Source organism: Lonchura striata, chromosome 36 (genome assembly GCF_050655825.1).
Source record: "Lonchura striata isolate lonStrDom1 chromosome 36, ASM5065582v1, whole genome shotgun sequence".
In the NCBI taxonomy this organism is placed as follows: domain Eukaryota; kingdom Metazoa; phylum Chordata; class Aves; order Passeriformes; family Estrildidae; genus Lonchura; species Lonchura striata.
Genome location: NC_140738.1, coordinates 4419858 through 4432156, shown reverse-complemented (window position 1 = coordinate 4432156; position 12299 = coordinate 4419858). Strand labels below are relative to the sequence as shown.

Below are 12299 nucleotides of genomic sequence, written 5' to 3'. Positions count from 1 at the left end.
ACTCCCAGCCAACTTGGTGTCACCAGGGTTCCATGAGGCCCCAGAGTGTCATTGTTAAGGGCATGGAGCACATCTGGGAGATCTGGGGCAATCCTGGCATTCCGGGCATTTCGGCCGGGCTTTGGGGCACTGTGGGATTTTGGGGCTTGGGGGGTGAGAGGCTGAGGGGGGCTTGGGGCTGGATTTTTTTTTGGACAATATCAGAATATTGGGGGGAATGTCTGTGGTTTTAGGGGAAATTTCTGGATTTGGGGGGAAAAAAACAAATTTGAGTGGCAGGAAATTCAGGATTTCTTAGGGAGGAAATGTTTGGATTTTTGATGGGAAATTTCTGGATTTTTGGGGACGAATTTCTGGATTTTTTTAAGGGGGAGTTTCTGAATTTTTTTGGTGGGGGAGTTTATGTTTTTTTGGGGAGAGATTTTTTGATTTCTTTGAGGGGGAATTTCTGGATTTTTTGGGAATGTTTCTGTATTGTTTAGGAATTATTCTGGATGGGGAACAGGGTTGGGTTTGGATTTGGGGAGGAATGTTTCTGGATTTTCTGGGGAAATTTCCTAGTTTTTTGAGAATATTTCAGGAGTTTTTTGAGGAATATTTCTGGATTTCTTTGGGGAACATTTCTGAATTTCTGGGGGAAATGTTTAGGATTTTTTTTTTTTTTTTTTGAGCATTTCTTGATTTTGGGGGATATTCCCGGGTGTCTGGGGAACATTCCTGGGTGTCTGGGGAACATTCCCGGGGTGTATGGGGGAGGTTCCCGGGTGTCTGGGGAACATTCCCGGGTGTCTGGGGAACATCCCCGGGTGTCTGGGGAACATCCCCGGGTGTCTGGGGGAGGTTCCCGGGTGTCTGGGGAAGGTTCCCGGGTGTCTGGGGAAGGCTCCCGGGTGTCTGGGGAACATTCCCGGGTGTCTGGGGAACATTCCTGGGTGTCTGGGGAAGGTTCCCGGGTGTCTGGGGAACATTCCTGGGTGTCTGGGGAACATTCCCGGGTGTCTGGGGAACATTCCCGGGTGTCTGGGGAACATTCCCACGTGTCTGGGGAAGGTTCCCGGGTGTCTGGGGAACATTCCCGGGTGTCTGGGGAAGGTACCTGGGTGTCTGGGGAACGTTCCCGGGTGTCTGGGGGAGGTTCCCGGGTGTCTGGGGAAGGTTCCCGGGTGTTCCGGGCTCTCCTGGCCCCGTTCCCATCCCAGGTTCCCGGGGTTCCAGGAGCTGCGCTGGTGCCCGGGCGCCGCGACATCGCCTCGCTGCAGTTGGACACCGAGGTGCAGGCGGGCGCCGCCCGCGAGGCCCTGCAGGGCTCCAGCATCACCCAGAGCCACCCATGGAGATCTCCTTCGCCAAAAAAGTGACCCAGAACACACCAAACCCCACCAAAATAACCCCAAACCCCCAAAAAATGGGCCTGAAATACCCCTAAAAAACTGCCTCAAACCCGCCCCTAAATAACCAAAATCTGCCCCCAAACACCCCAAATCCCTCCAAACCACCCTGTAATCTCAGAGGAATGCCCTGAAATCCCTCCAGACCACCCCAAAATTCTTCAAAGCTGCACCAGAATAGCCTAAAGCTGCCCCAAAACACCTCAAATGCCTTCAAGCTGCTCCAAAATCCCATGGAAACACCCTGCAGTCCTTCCAGACTACCTCAAAATCCCATAGAAATACCCTGAAATCCCTCAAAGCACCCCAAAATCCTGTAGAAACCCCCAAAATCCCATAGAAGAGCTCCCAAATCCCATAGACACACCCAAAATTCCCTCAATACCACCCCTAAACACCCTAAATCCCATAAACCTGCACCCAAATCCCATAGACCTCCCGCCAAATCCCAAGAAAATACTCCAAAATCTCAGAAAACTGCCCCAAAAATGGTCCTGACCCTGCCCCAAACCCCCTGCACGCCCCCACTCCCCCAGGTAAGTTCAGCTCAGCCCAGCCCAAATCCTCCCTTTTTTATCCTAAATCCTTTTTTGTCCTACATCCTCCTTTTCTATCCCAAATCCTCATTTTTTTTATTCCAAATCCTCCTTTTTTAACCCCAAAATCACTTTTAATCCCTAATGTCTTTTTGACCCTAAATCCTTCTTTTCCCAACCTAAATCCTCCTTTTCCCATGACAAATTCTCCTTTTTTCTCCCCACATCCTTTGTCTGTCCCCAAATCCCTTTTCCAATACCAAAATCTCTCTTTTCCACCCCAATTCCCCACCTTGTTCCCCTTTCCACATCCCAAATCCCCTTTTCCCATCCCAAATCCTTCCCTGTCCACCCTAAATCCCCTTTTCCCACCCAGGATCTCTCCCCATCCTGAATCCCCCAATTCCCACCCATTTCCCTTTTTTTCCCGGTGTTGTACCCAGGGTCTTTCTGCAGACATTGCACCTGGAGCTGCCCCAAAAAAACCCCAAACAAACCCCAAATAACCCCAAACAAACCCCAAATAACCCCAAACAAACCCCAAAAAACCCCAAAAAACCCCAAACAAACCCCAAATAACCCCAAACAAACTCCAAATAACCCCAAACAAACCCCAAATAACCCCAAACAAACCCCACTGTGTCCCCCAGGACTGGAGTGGATATGGGGGGGTCATGACCCGAAACTTTGGGGACTGGGAGGATTGATCCTAAAATTTGGGGTTTAGGGGGGTTTGACACCTTGGGGTTTGGGAGTTTTTGACCCCAAACTTTGGGAACTGGGGGAGTTCAACACCCCAGGCTTTGGGATTTTGCGGTTTTTTTCCCATGATTTGGGGATCAGGGGGTTTCACCCCCAAACGTTGGGATCAGGGTGATTGGACAACCCAGGTGTTTCAACCCCCAGGATTTGGGGTTTGGGGGTTTAGACCCAAAAATTTGGAAACTGGGGGGATTGACCAACTGATTTTGGGGGATTTAACCCCAAAGTGGGGGAGATCAGGGGGATTTGACACCCCAGGGTTTGGGATTGAGGAGGTTGACCCCAAAGTTTGGGAATTGAGGGGTTTCACCCCAAACTTTGGAGAGGAGGAGAGTTGGACAACCCAGGTATTTCAAACCCCAGGAGTCGGGGATTGGGGGTTTTAACCCCAAACTTTGGGGGCTGGGGGTGTTTGACACATCAGGATTTGGGATTTGGTGGTATTTGACCCCAGACTTTGGGAATTGGGGGTGTTGGACACCCCAAATATTTTGAAACCCAGGATTTCGGGTCAGGAGGGTTTAACACCAACGTCTGGGATTTTGGGAGTGTTTGACACCCCAGGATCTGGGATTTGGGGGGTTTGATCCTAAAATTTGGGGTTTGGGGCAGGGGGGAGGTTGACATCCCAGAGTTTGGGTTTGGGGGTGTTTGACCTCTCCCCTCCCAGTGTTGGGATTTGGGGTGTTTGACCCCAATGTTTGACCCCCCGGGTTTGGGGTCGGGGTAGGGATAGGAGCCATTCCCTGGAAACAGCGGTGGGATCGGGATCGAGAACAGGAACGGGAATGGGATCGGGATCCGGAGTGGGAGTGTAATGGGGTTGGGAATGAGATCGGGATCGGGAACTGGCCCGGGAACGGGAACAGAAATGGGAATGGGATCGGGAACAGGATCAGGGAACGGGATTGGGATCAGGAAGCGGAGAGACCCTGACTCAATAATGGAGCCCACCCCCAGGGAGCGATCCTGCCCCAGTCCCGGAATGGACCCATCCCCTCAATCCCGGACCCCTCCCCAATCCCAGCCCCTCCGCAGCCGCTGACCGGACCCTCCCTCAATCCCAGCCCGCCCCAATCCGGATCGGAGCCATTCCCGGACCGGACCCTTCAATCCCTTCTTGGGGCGGCTCCTGCCGCTTCCATCCCATTTTTGGGGCTTCCAAGCTGCTCCGGGGACCCTCCCCATTTTGGGGTGTTGGGGTGGCCCCAAGGCCGCCCCGGGGGCCGAGGGGGGATGGAAACCCCCAAACCCGGGGGGCTCCTGGGGGTCCCCAGTTCCTCCCGGCCCCGCCCCGAAGCAGATCCTGGCCAATCAGAGCGCGCGGCGTTGATGACGATTCAGTTCCCAGGCAGGAACTCGGCGCTGGTCCCGCCTGGCGATTTTCAGCCAATCAGCGCCCGGGACGGCTCTGACTCATCAGTTGCCAGGCAGAGCCCAGCGCCTCTCGCAGCACCGGCCAATGTAAACATACAATGGAACACACCTTAGTAAAACAATTCATACTACAAATATACTAAACACGAAACCAAACACCTCTGTAATGTCTCATACAATTTAACCAAACAATTAAAATTTAATAACACCCTTAAGTACTCTAAAAATTTAAAATTATTTATAAAAATATAATTGCAGATGGGTGGTTTTATATGGATATTGGTTTTTGGATTGTTTGGGTTAGACGATTTTTAAAAAAAGATTTTTATAAGAATTTAAACAGCTGAGAAGGAGCCACTCTGGAAATAGAACTGACTGAAAATGAATGGGAAAAACATCATTAACTCTGAAAGTTTTATTTGCTATCAGATACATCCCAGCCACCCAGCCCCACACAATCCCCATCCCACCACTCCAAACTGGAATCCCACTTCTTTCAATCTCCTCCCAACCGCATCTCACCCTGGCAGCTGTGGAATCGAGTGAGCTTTGTGTGGGATTGAGGTTTTTTTGAGGGGGAACAAGCAATTTGAGGTGGGATTGTGCCTTTATAGTTTAAAATCCAGTTATTTTCAGTGGGATTGAGTGGTTTTGTGGTGACAAATTCATCCCTCTTGGCTTTTGAAATGCAAAGAGATGGAGAACACTGCCCAAAATCACCCCAGAACCCACAAATCCTCCAGAAGTTGAGTTCATGGTGTCCAGGGTGAGTGCAGCTGCCGGTGGCAGGAACAAATGAGACAGGTCTTGGATTCACAAAACTCCAAAATCCATTTCTTATCACCAAAAGACAGGGCAAAGGCAGAGCCCTGGGGTTTGTATAGGGTATCCCAGGGGTGGAGTTTGGGTTTGGGTGAAGGGAGGAATTATTGGCAACACAAGAAGGGTGAGATCAAACTCCTGCCTCTCAGCAACAGGGGCACTCCACACAGAATGCGTCCCTAAATCCTAAATTCCCCCTCAAACTCCTGTGAAATGGTGACACTTCAGATATTTTTGATCAGTTTCTTTAATTTAACCCTGTTTTGGCTGTGTTTGAAGAATAAAGATGAATCAGAGGAAAATTAGGGCCAAACCAAAAGGAAAACCAGTCAGGTGTGTTCCCAACATTGATCACAGGGAATGTGGGTCACCAGACCTGTGTCCAATGTGGGTCCTGCAGTGGGGGATGGAGCTGGAGCAGAGCACGAAGCTCTTCCTGCAGGCGGGACACTCTTGGGGCTTCCGTTACTGGTGCCTCTGTTGGTGTTTGGTCAAGTGAGAGCTCTGGGTGAAGCTCTTCCCACACTGGGGACACCCATAGGGCCTCTCCCCAGTGTGGATGCGCCGGTGCCTGACAAGGTGAGAGTTGTGCTTGAATCCCTTCCCACAGTCAGGGCAGCGGAAGGGCCTCTCATCTGTATGAGCTCGATAGTGCAAGAGGAGATAGGAGTAAGTCTGAAACCCCTTCTCACACTTGGAACACTCGTAGGGTCGCTCCCCAGTGTGGATCTTCTGGTGGACAATCAGGGCACCACACTGCCTGAAGCTCTTCCCACACTCCCTACACTCATAGGGCCTTTCCCCTGTGTGGATCCTCTTGTGGCTGCTCAGGTGGGAGATCCGCCTGAAGCTCTTCCCACATTCCCCACACTCGTAGGGCCTCTCCCCAGTGTGAATCCTCTTGTGCTGGATCATGTTGGAATTTGACCTAAAGCTCTTCCCACATTCCTCACACTCATAGGGCTTCTCCCCAGTGTGGATCCTCTGGTGCTGGATCAGGTTGGAGTTTGACCTGAAGCTCTTCCCACACTCTGAGCACTTATGGGGCTTCTCCTCATCATGAAGCTGCTAAGGGACCACCAGCCCTGAGCTCTGGCTGAAGCTCTGTCCACCTTCCTGGCCCAGAGTGCATCTTTCCTCCTCAGATCCCCTCGATCTGCGTTTGCAGCCCCTCCTCGTGCAGCTCCCATTGGGTTCCTGCACCATGGAGCCACTCAAAACAGCGTCTTCCACAAGGTTCTGCCATGGGGATTTGTCCTCTCTGCTCTCCACCCTCAGCACCTCATCTGCGGGAGGAAGGACAAGGAGAGGATGGGATTTGCCTCCGTGCCACAGGGAAGGGCAAGGAGATCCCCCCAGTGCGTCCCCGGCAGGAGGGCACCGGCAGCGGGACTGTCCTGCAGCTGGGGGCTGTGCTGGGCTGGGAGATGGAGCAGGAGAGAGGGGGAAAGGGGATCTGACTTCCTCCTCACCCGCCTCGGTGTCCCAGGGCTCCTTCCTCTTCCTCGCAGCCTCCTTCTCCATTTCGTGAAGGTTTTGGGATGGGAAATCCTGTTTTGGGAGGAAAACAAGGGATGAGCACAGTGAGTTTTGTACTGTATCAAAGCAAAACAGGGAGAGAGTCTAAGCCAGAATCACAATTGAGTAAGAAAATTAAGATCAAGGCAATGATAGAGAAACACTGGCTTAACCTGACAGAGTCAGGATATAACCGGACACCCCGTTGCTCAGGGTGGTGGTAGCTGTCTGATGAAATGGTGGCTGCAGTCCGGCTGGAGTGATGAACGTGATTCTGTCAAAGCAGTGATCCTGTAGAAGGGTCTGGTCTTCCTTGCAGGTCCAGTGGTGGTTATGGAGCTCTTGTCCTCTGGGAATCCAGTAGGCAAGGTGGTTGTGGTGTTGCAAATGGTGAGATTATATCCAGGCAGGAATGCTTGGTTCCTCCCCCTGGGCGGAGCATCCCACAATGGAATGATGTAATTTTAACAGTCCTGTAGTGACACCCGATGGCCCATTAACAGAAGATGGCCCCTGGAGGGCGTTATCAGGGCTGAGCCATGGAAGAGATAAAGAACACTGCCCCACCTGTTGATAACAGTTTATGGAGATGGGGACTGAAAACACTTTTGGTTACATCTGACACTGTAACCTGAAACAGTGAGGCAATCCCTGCTCGGGGTGGGGGGTGAACACCACCCCCCTTACCCAAACTGGCTCAGGTGTAAAACCCCCACCCTGGGAAGGCCATGCACACAGGGGACAATGTCACACTTGCCCCGCACCAGGGGAGATCTCTGTCCCTGTCACTCCCTTGCTCTCTTCTCTTTTTCTTTCCATCTCTCTCTACCTCACATTTACTGTTCAATAAAATCCACTTTGGAATTGATCTTGTTAGCACCTTAATTGGGGCAGAGGCATCTCTCTAACAATTTCATTATCCAGATTGCAACATTATTTTACACAGTGAGTTCAGGGCTCTGTTGTCTGACCCCAGGTGCCTTTGACAACAGCATGTTTCTCTCCTCTGAGGAGCTTGTGGCTCTTTCTGGAGGAACTTTTGGAAACTTGGATGCAGCTTCCTCTGAGTGACTTTAGGGAGAACTTATGAGGAAAATAGCTCTTGTGGGTGGCCAGTGTAAAGAAAATATTTTGTTTTCCTTCTTTGAAAAGTCTGTTAAAATCACTGGAGGAAAGGGACCAAATGATACCAGCAAGACTGACAAGGATCATTCACCACCCGGTGAGGAACACAAGGCTACTTAAATCCTACAAGAAGCCCAGCTCAAGTAGCTAAATTCCCAAATAACTCCTGAATTCATGGGCTTTGGGGGAAGAAGCATTATTTTCTTGGTCCCTGTCACCTTTGTGAAAGTTACACAGACCTTTCCCTTCCTTTTAATAATCTGTATTGGGCCAAATTTCCATGTTTGGTTTTTTTTTTTTTGGAACCTGCCAGCATCTGAGCTGGAGCTGTGCTGGAACTGATGAAATTTGGAATTGCCAGAGAATTGCTTCTGTTGTTGGTCTATTAATGTTTGGGATTTATTTGTGTTTCCATCAGAAATGACTTGTGGGAAGAGCAAATCTTCCTCAAGGCATTTTATGGAGGGTTAAATTTGATTTCTGCTGCGTTTGTTTTGTCCAGTGTCCAGGAGATGCTCAAGGGGTCTCTGGTTTTGGTTTGGCCCTAATTTACTTCTGACTTGTCTTTATCACTTAAAAACACCTGAAAAATTACTAAAAAGAGTATTGACCAGAGATGTCAGAAGTCCCACCATTTAAGAGGTATTTGAGGTGGACTTTACTGTTTGGGAACATATTCTGGAGGATTTGTGGGTTCTTGGGGGATATCTGGGAGTATTCTCCATATCTTTGCACTCCAAAACCCAAAGTGGATTTGTCTGTCACCTCAAAGTGACTCAATCCCACCTCAAAATGGCTGGTTCCCACCTCAGTCCCATGCTAAAATTGCTCAATTCCACAGCCTCCAGGATGAGATGGGGTTGGAAGGTGATCGGGAGAAGTGAGATCCAAATTTGAGGGTGTGGGGTCAGGATTGTTTGGGGCTGGGTGGGTGTGATTTATTTTGATAATAAGTAAAACTATCAGAATTATTGATTTCTGTGCCATTCATTTTCTGTCAGTTCTGATTTGATTTTCAGAGTGCTGCCTTCTCAGCTGATTTTGGTTGTGTCCTCCTGTCCCAGACTGAAAAGCAAGATGTGTTCTATTTGCCATCTGTATGGCAGTTGTCCTGTGTTAAGTGGGCAGTTTTTCCTTATCTCTTCCACAATCAATCCTCCCTCAGGACAGACATCTGCTGATAATGGGCTATTGAATGTCACAGCATGACTGATTAGAAATGTGGAGAGTTTTGTGGATGAATGGCTTCGTGAGAAAGGACATGACTACCTGCAGTTAGTGAAGCAGTAGCTGAAAATTGCATAGTGCAGCAATAGCAGATGTAGCAATAATATCTTATGTCCTTGGGTAAGCTGGTTCCCAACAGTAGAATGGTCAGCAAAAAGATAAATGTAAGGGAAAACAAAGCAAGCTCAGAAAGCTCCAAAGGCGGGGTTGACCTGTTTTTAATACACCAATGATGAGCCTAAGTTTTGCAATATGCATGAGCTTCATTATAACGGGTATAAGTGTACATGTGTGCTTGGAATAAACTGAGACTTGTTGACATTATAGAATGGACTTGTCTCCCGTCATTATTTACATCCTTGTCCTCCTCCTCTTTATTCTCCTCCTTGTCCTCCTCCTCCTCCTGTTCATCTTCTTTCTCCTCCTCCTCCTCTTCCTCATCCTCATTGTCCTCTGCATCTTCATCCTTTTCCTCATCCTCATCCTTCTCCTACTCGTCCTTGTCCTCATCCTTCTTCTCCTCCTCCTCCTCCTCGTTGTCCTCCTCCTCCTCAACCTCATCATCCTCCTTGTCCTTGTCCTCTCTCTTCCTCCTCCTATTCCTCCTCTTCATGCTTCTCTGCCTCCTCCTCTTCCTTGTTCTCCTCCTCCTCCCCATCTTCCTTATACTTGCCCTAGTCCTTGTCGTCTTCCTCCTCCTCTTCCTCCTCCTGCTCCTCCCCTTTCTCCTACACCTCCTCATCCTCCTTGTCATTGTCCTCCTCCTCATCCTCCTCATCATTGTCATTCTTCTCTTCCTCCTCGTCCTCCTCCTCGTCCTCCTCCTCCTCCTCCTCCTCGTTCTCCTCCTCCTCCTCCTCATCCTCCTCCTCCTCGTCCTCCTCCTCCTCCTCGTTCTCCTCCTCCTCATCCTCATCCTCCTCCTCGTCCTCCTCCTCATCCTCCTTGCCCTCTGCATCTTCATCCTTTTCCTCATCCTCATCCTTCTCCTCCTCGTCCTACACCTCCTTGTCATCGTCCTCCTCCTCCTCCTCGTCCTAGTCCTCCTCCTCGTCCTCCTCCTCGTCATCCTCCACGTCCTCCTCATTCTCGTCCGCCTCCTGGCCCTCCTCCTCGTCCTCCTCGTCCTCCTCGTCGTCCTCGTAGTCCTACTCGTCCTCCTCGTCCTTCTCCTCGTCCTCCTCCTAATCCTCCTTCTCGTCCTCATCCTCGTCCTCGTCCTGGTCCTCGTACTCCTCCTTCTCGTCCTCGTCATCCTCGTCCTGGTCCTAATACTCCTCCTCCTCCTCCTCCACCCCCTCTTCTTCCTCCTCCTCTTCCTCCTCCTCCTCCTAGTCAACTTCATCCACGTCCTCGTCCTCGTCCTCCTCCTCCTCATCCTCCTCCTACTCCTCATCCTCCTCCTCCTCCTCGTCCTCCTCCTCCTTGTCCTCGTCCTCCTCCTCATCTTCCTCCTCATGCTCGTCCTCGACCTCGGCCTCCTCATCCTCGGCTTCCTCCTCCTCTTCGTCCTCCTCCTCCTCGTCCTCCTTCTCCTCCTCCTAGTCCTCCTCCTTCTCCTCGTCCTCGTCCTTGTCCTCCTCGGCCTCGTCCTCTTCGTCCTCCGCCTCGTCCTCCTCCTCGTCCTCCTCCTCTTCCCCATTCTCTTCCTCCTCCTGCTCCATCTCCTCCTCCTCCTCCTCCTCCTGCTCCTCCTCCTCCTCCTCCTCCTCTTCCATTTCGTCCTCCTCCTCGTCCTCGTCTTCCTCCTCCTCTTCCTCATCCTCGTCCTCCTCCTCCTCATCCTCTTCGTCCTCCCCCTCATCCTCCTCGCCCTCCTCCGACTTGTCCTCCTCCTCCTCTTCCTCCTCCTCCTCGTCCTCGTCCTTGTCCTCGTCCTCCTAATACTCATCCTCTTCCTCCTCGTCCTCGTCCTCCTCCTCCTCGTCCTCCTCTTCCTCATCCTCATCCTCCTTCTCCTCCTCGTCCTCCTTCTCCTCCTATTCCTCTTCCTCCGCCTCTTCCGCCTCCCCCTCCTCCTCGTCTTCATCCTCGTACCCGTCCCCGTCCACCTCCTTCTCCTCCTCCTCCTCGTCCTCCTCCTCCTCGTTCTTGTCCTCGTCCTCATCGTCCTCCTCATCCTCCTCCTCCTCCTCCTCCTCCTTGTCCTCGTCCTCTTCCTCCTCCTCCTCGTCCTCGTCATCCTCGTCCTTGTCCTCCTCTTCCTAATCCTCGTCCTCCTTCTCCTCCTCGTCCTCATTCTTCTCCTCCTCCTCTTCCTCCGCCTCTTCCTCCTCATCCTCCTCCTCGATCTCCTCCTCCCCGTCCTCCTCCTCCTACTCTTTGTCCTCGTCCTCCTCCTCCTCGTCCTCCTACTCCTCGTCCTCCTCCTCCTCATCCTCTACGTCCTCGTCCTCCTCCTCGTCCTCCTAATCCTCGTGGTCGTCCTCCTCGTCCTTGTCCTCCTCCTCGTCCTCCTCCTCCTCTATGTCCTCCTCCTCCTGCTCCTCATCCTCACATCGTCCTCGGGCTCCTCCTCTTCGTCTTCCTCCTCCTTGTCCTCCTCCTCCTCCTCCTCCTCCTCCTCCTCCTCCTCCTCGTCTTCGTCCTCGTCCTCCTCCTCCTCATCCTCCTCCTCCTCCTCGTCCTCCTCGTCCTCGTCCTCCACCTCCTCCTCCTCCTCTTCCTCGTCCTCCTCGTCCTCGTCCTCCTCCTCCTCATCCTCCTCCTCGTCCACCTCGTCCTCCTGCTCCTCCTCTTCAGCCTCCTCCTCCTCCTCGTCCTCCTGCTCCTCGTCCTCGTCCTCGTCCTCCTCCTCGTCCTCCTCCTCCTCGACCTCCTCCTCCTCCTTGTCCTCCTCCTACTCCTCGTCCTCCTCCTCGTCCGCCTCCTCCTCGTCTTCGTCCTCCTCCTCCTCCTCCTCGTCCTCCTCCTCCTCATCCTCTACGTCCTCGTCCTCCTCCTCGTCCTGCTCCTCCTCGTCCTCCTCCTCCTCGTCCTCCTCTTCATCCTCGTCCTCATCCTCCTCCTCGTCCTCCTCCTCCTCCTCGTCCTCCTCGTCCTCCTCATCCTCCTCCTCGTCCTCGTCCTCCTCCTCGTCCTCCTACTCCTCATCCTCCTCCTCCTCTATGTCCTCCTCCTCCTGCTCCTCGTCCTCGTCCTCATCCTCCTCCTCCTCGTCCTCGTCCTCCTCCTTGTCCTCCTCCCGCTCCTCGTCCTCCTCCTCGTCCTCCTCCTCTTCGTCCTCCTCCTCGTCCTCCTTCTCCTCATCCTCCTCGTCCTCGTCCTCCTCCTCGTCCTCCTCCTCCTCTTTGTCCTCCTCCTCCTGCTCCTCATCCTCCTCCTCGTCCTCGTCCTCCTCGTCCTCCTCCTCCTCGTCCTCCTCCTCCTCGTCCTCCTCCTCCTCGTCTTCCTCCTCATCCTCGTCCTCCTCATCCTTGTCCTCCTCCTAGTCCTCCTCCTCCTCTTTGTCCTCCTCCTCCTCCTCCTCGTCCTCCTCCTCCTTCTCCTCCTCCTCCTCCTCGTCGTCCTCCTCATCCTCGTCCTCGTCCTCTTCCTCCTCATC

The 12299-nt window shown here is 52.4% G+C and overlaps 2 protein-coding genes across 2 annotated transcripts in view; one reads left to right on the top strand and one right to left on the bottom strand.

Annotated features, from left to right (window-relative positions):
- Positions 1-12299, top strand: part of LOC144248803 (uncharacterized) — a 1234558-nt gene that overhangs the window by 1117125 nt on the left and 105134 nt on the right.
- The window catches only part of LOC146764060 (uncharacterized), a 44856-nt gene continuing 37907 nt past the window's right edge, over positions 5351-12299 (bottom strand). Inside the window, exon 2 of the mRNA XM_085565400.1 lies at positions 5351-5950. Within this exon, the coding sequence (XP_085421526.1) occupies positions 5351-5950 (600 nt within the window). The remainder of the gene's footprint in view (positions 5951-12299) is intronic.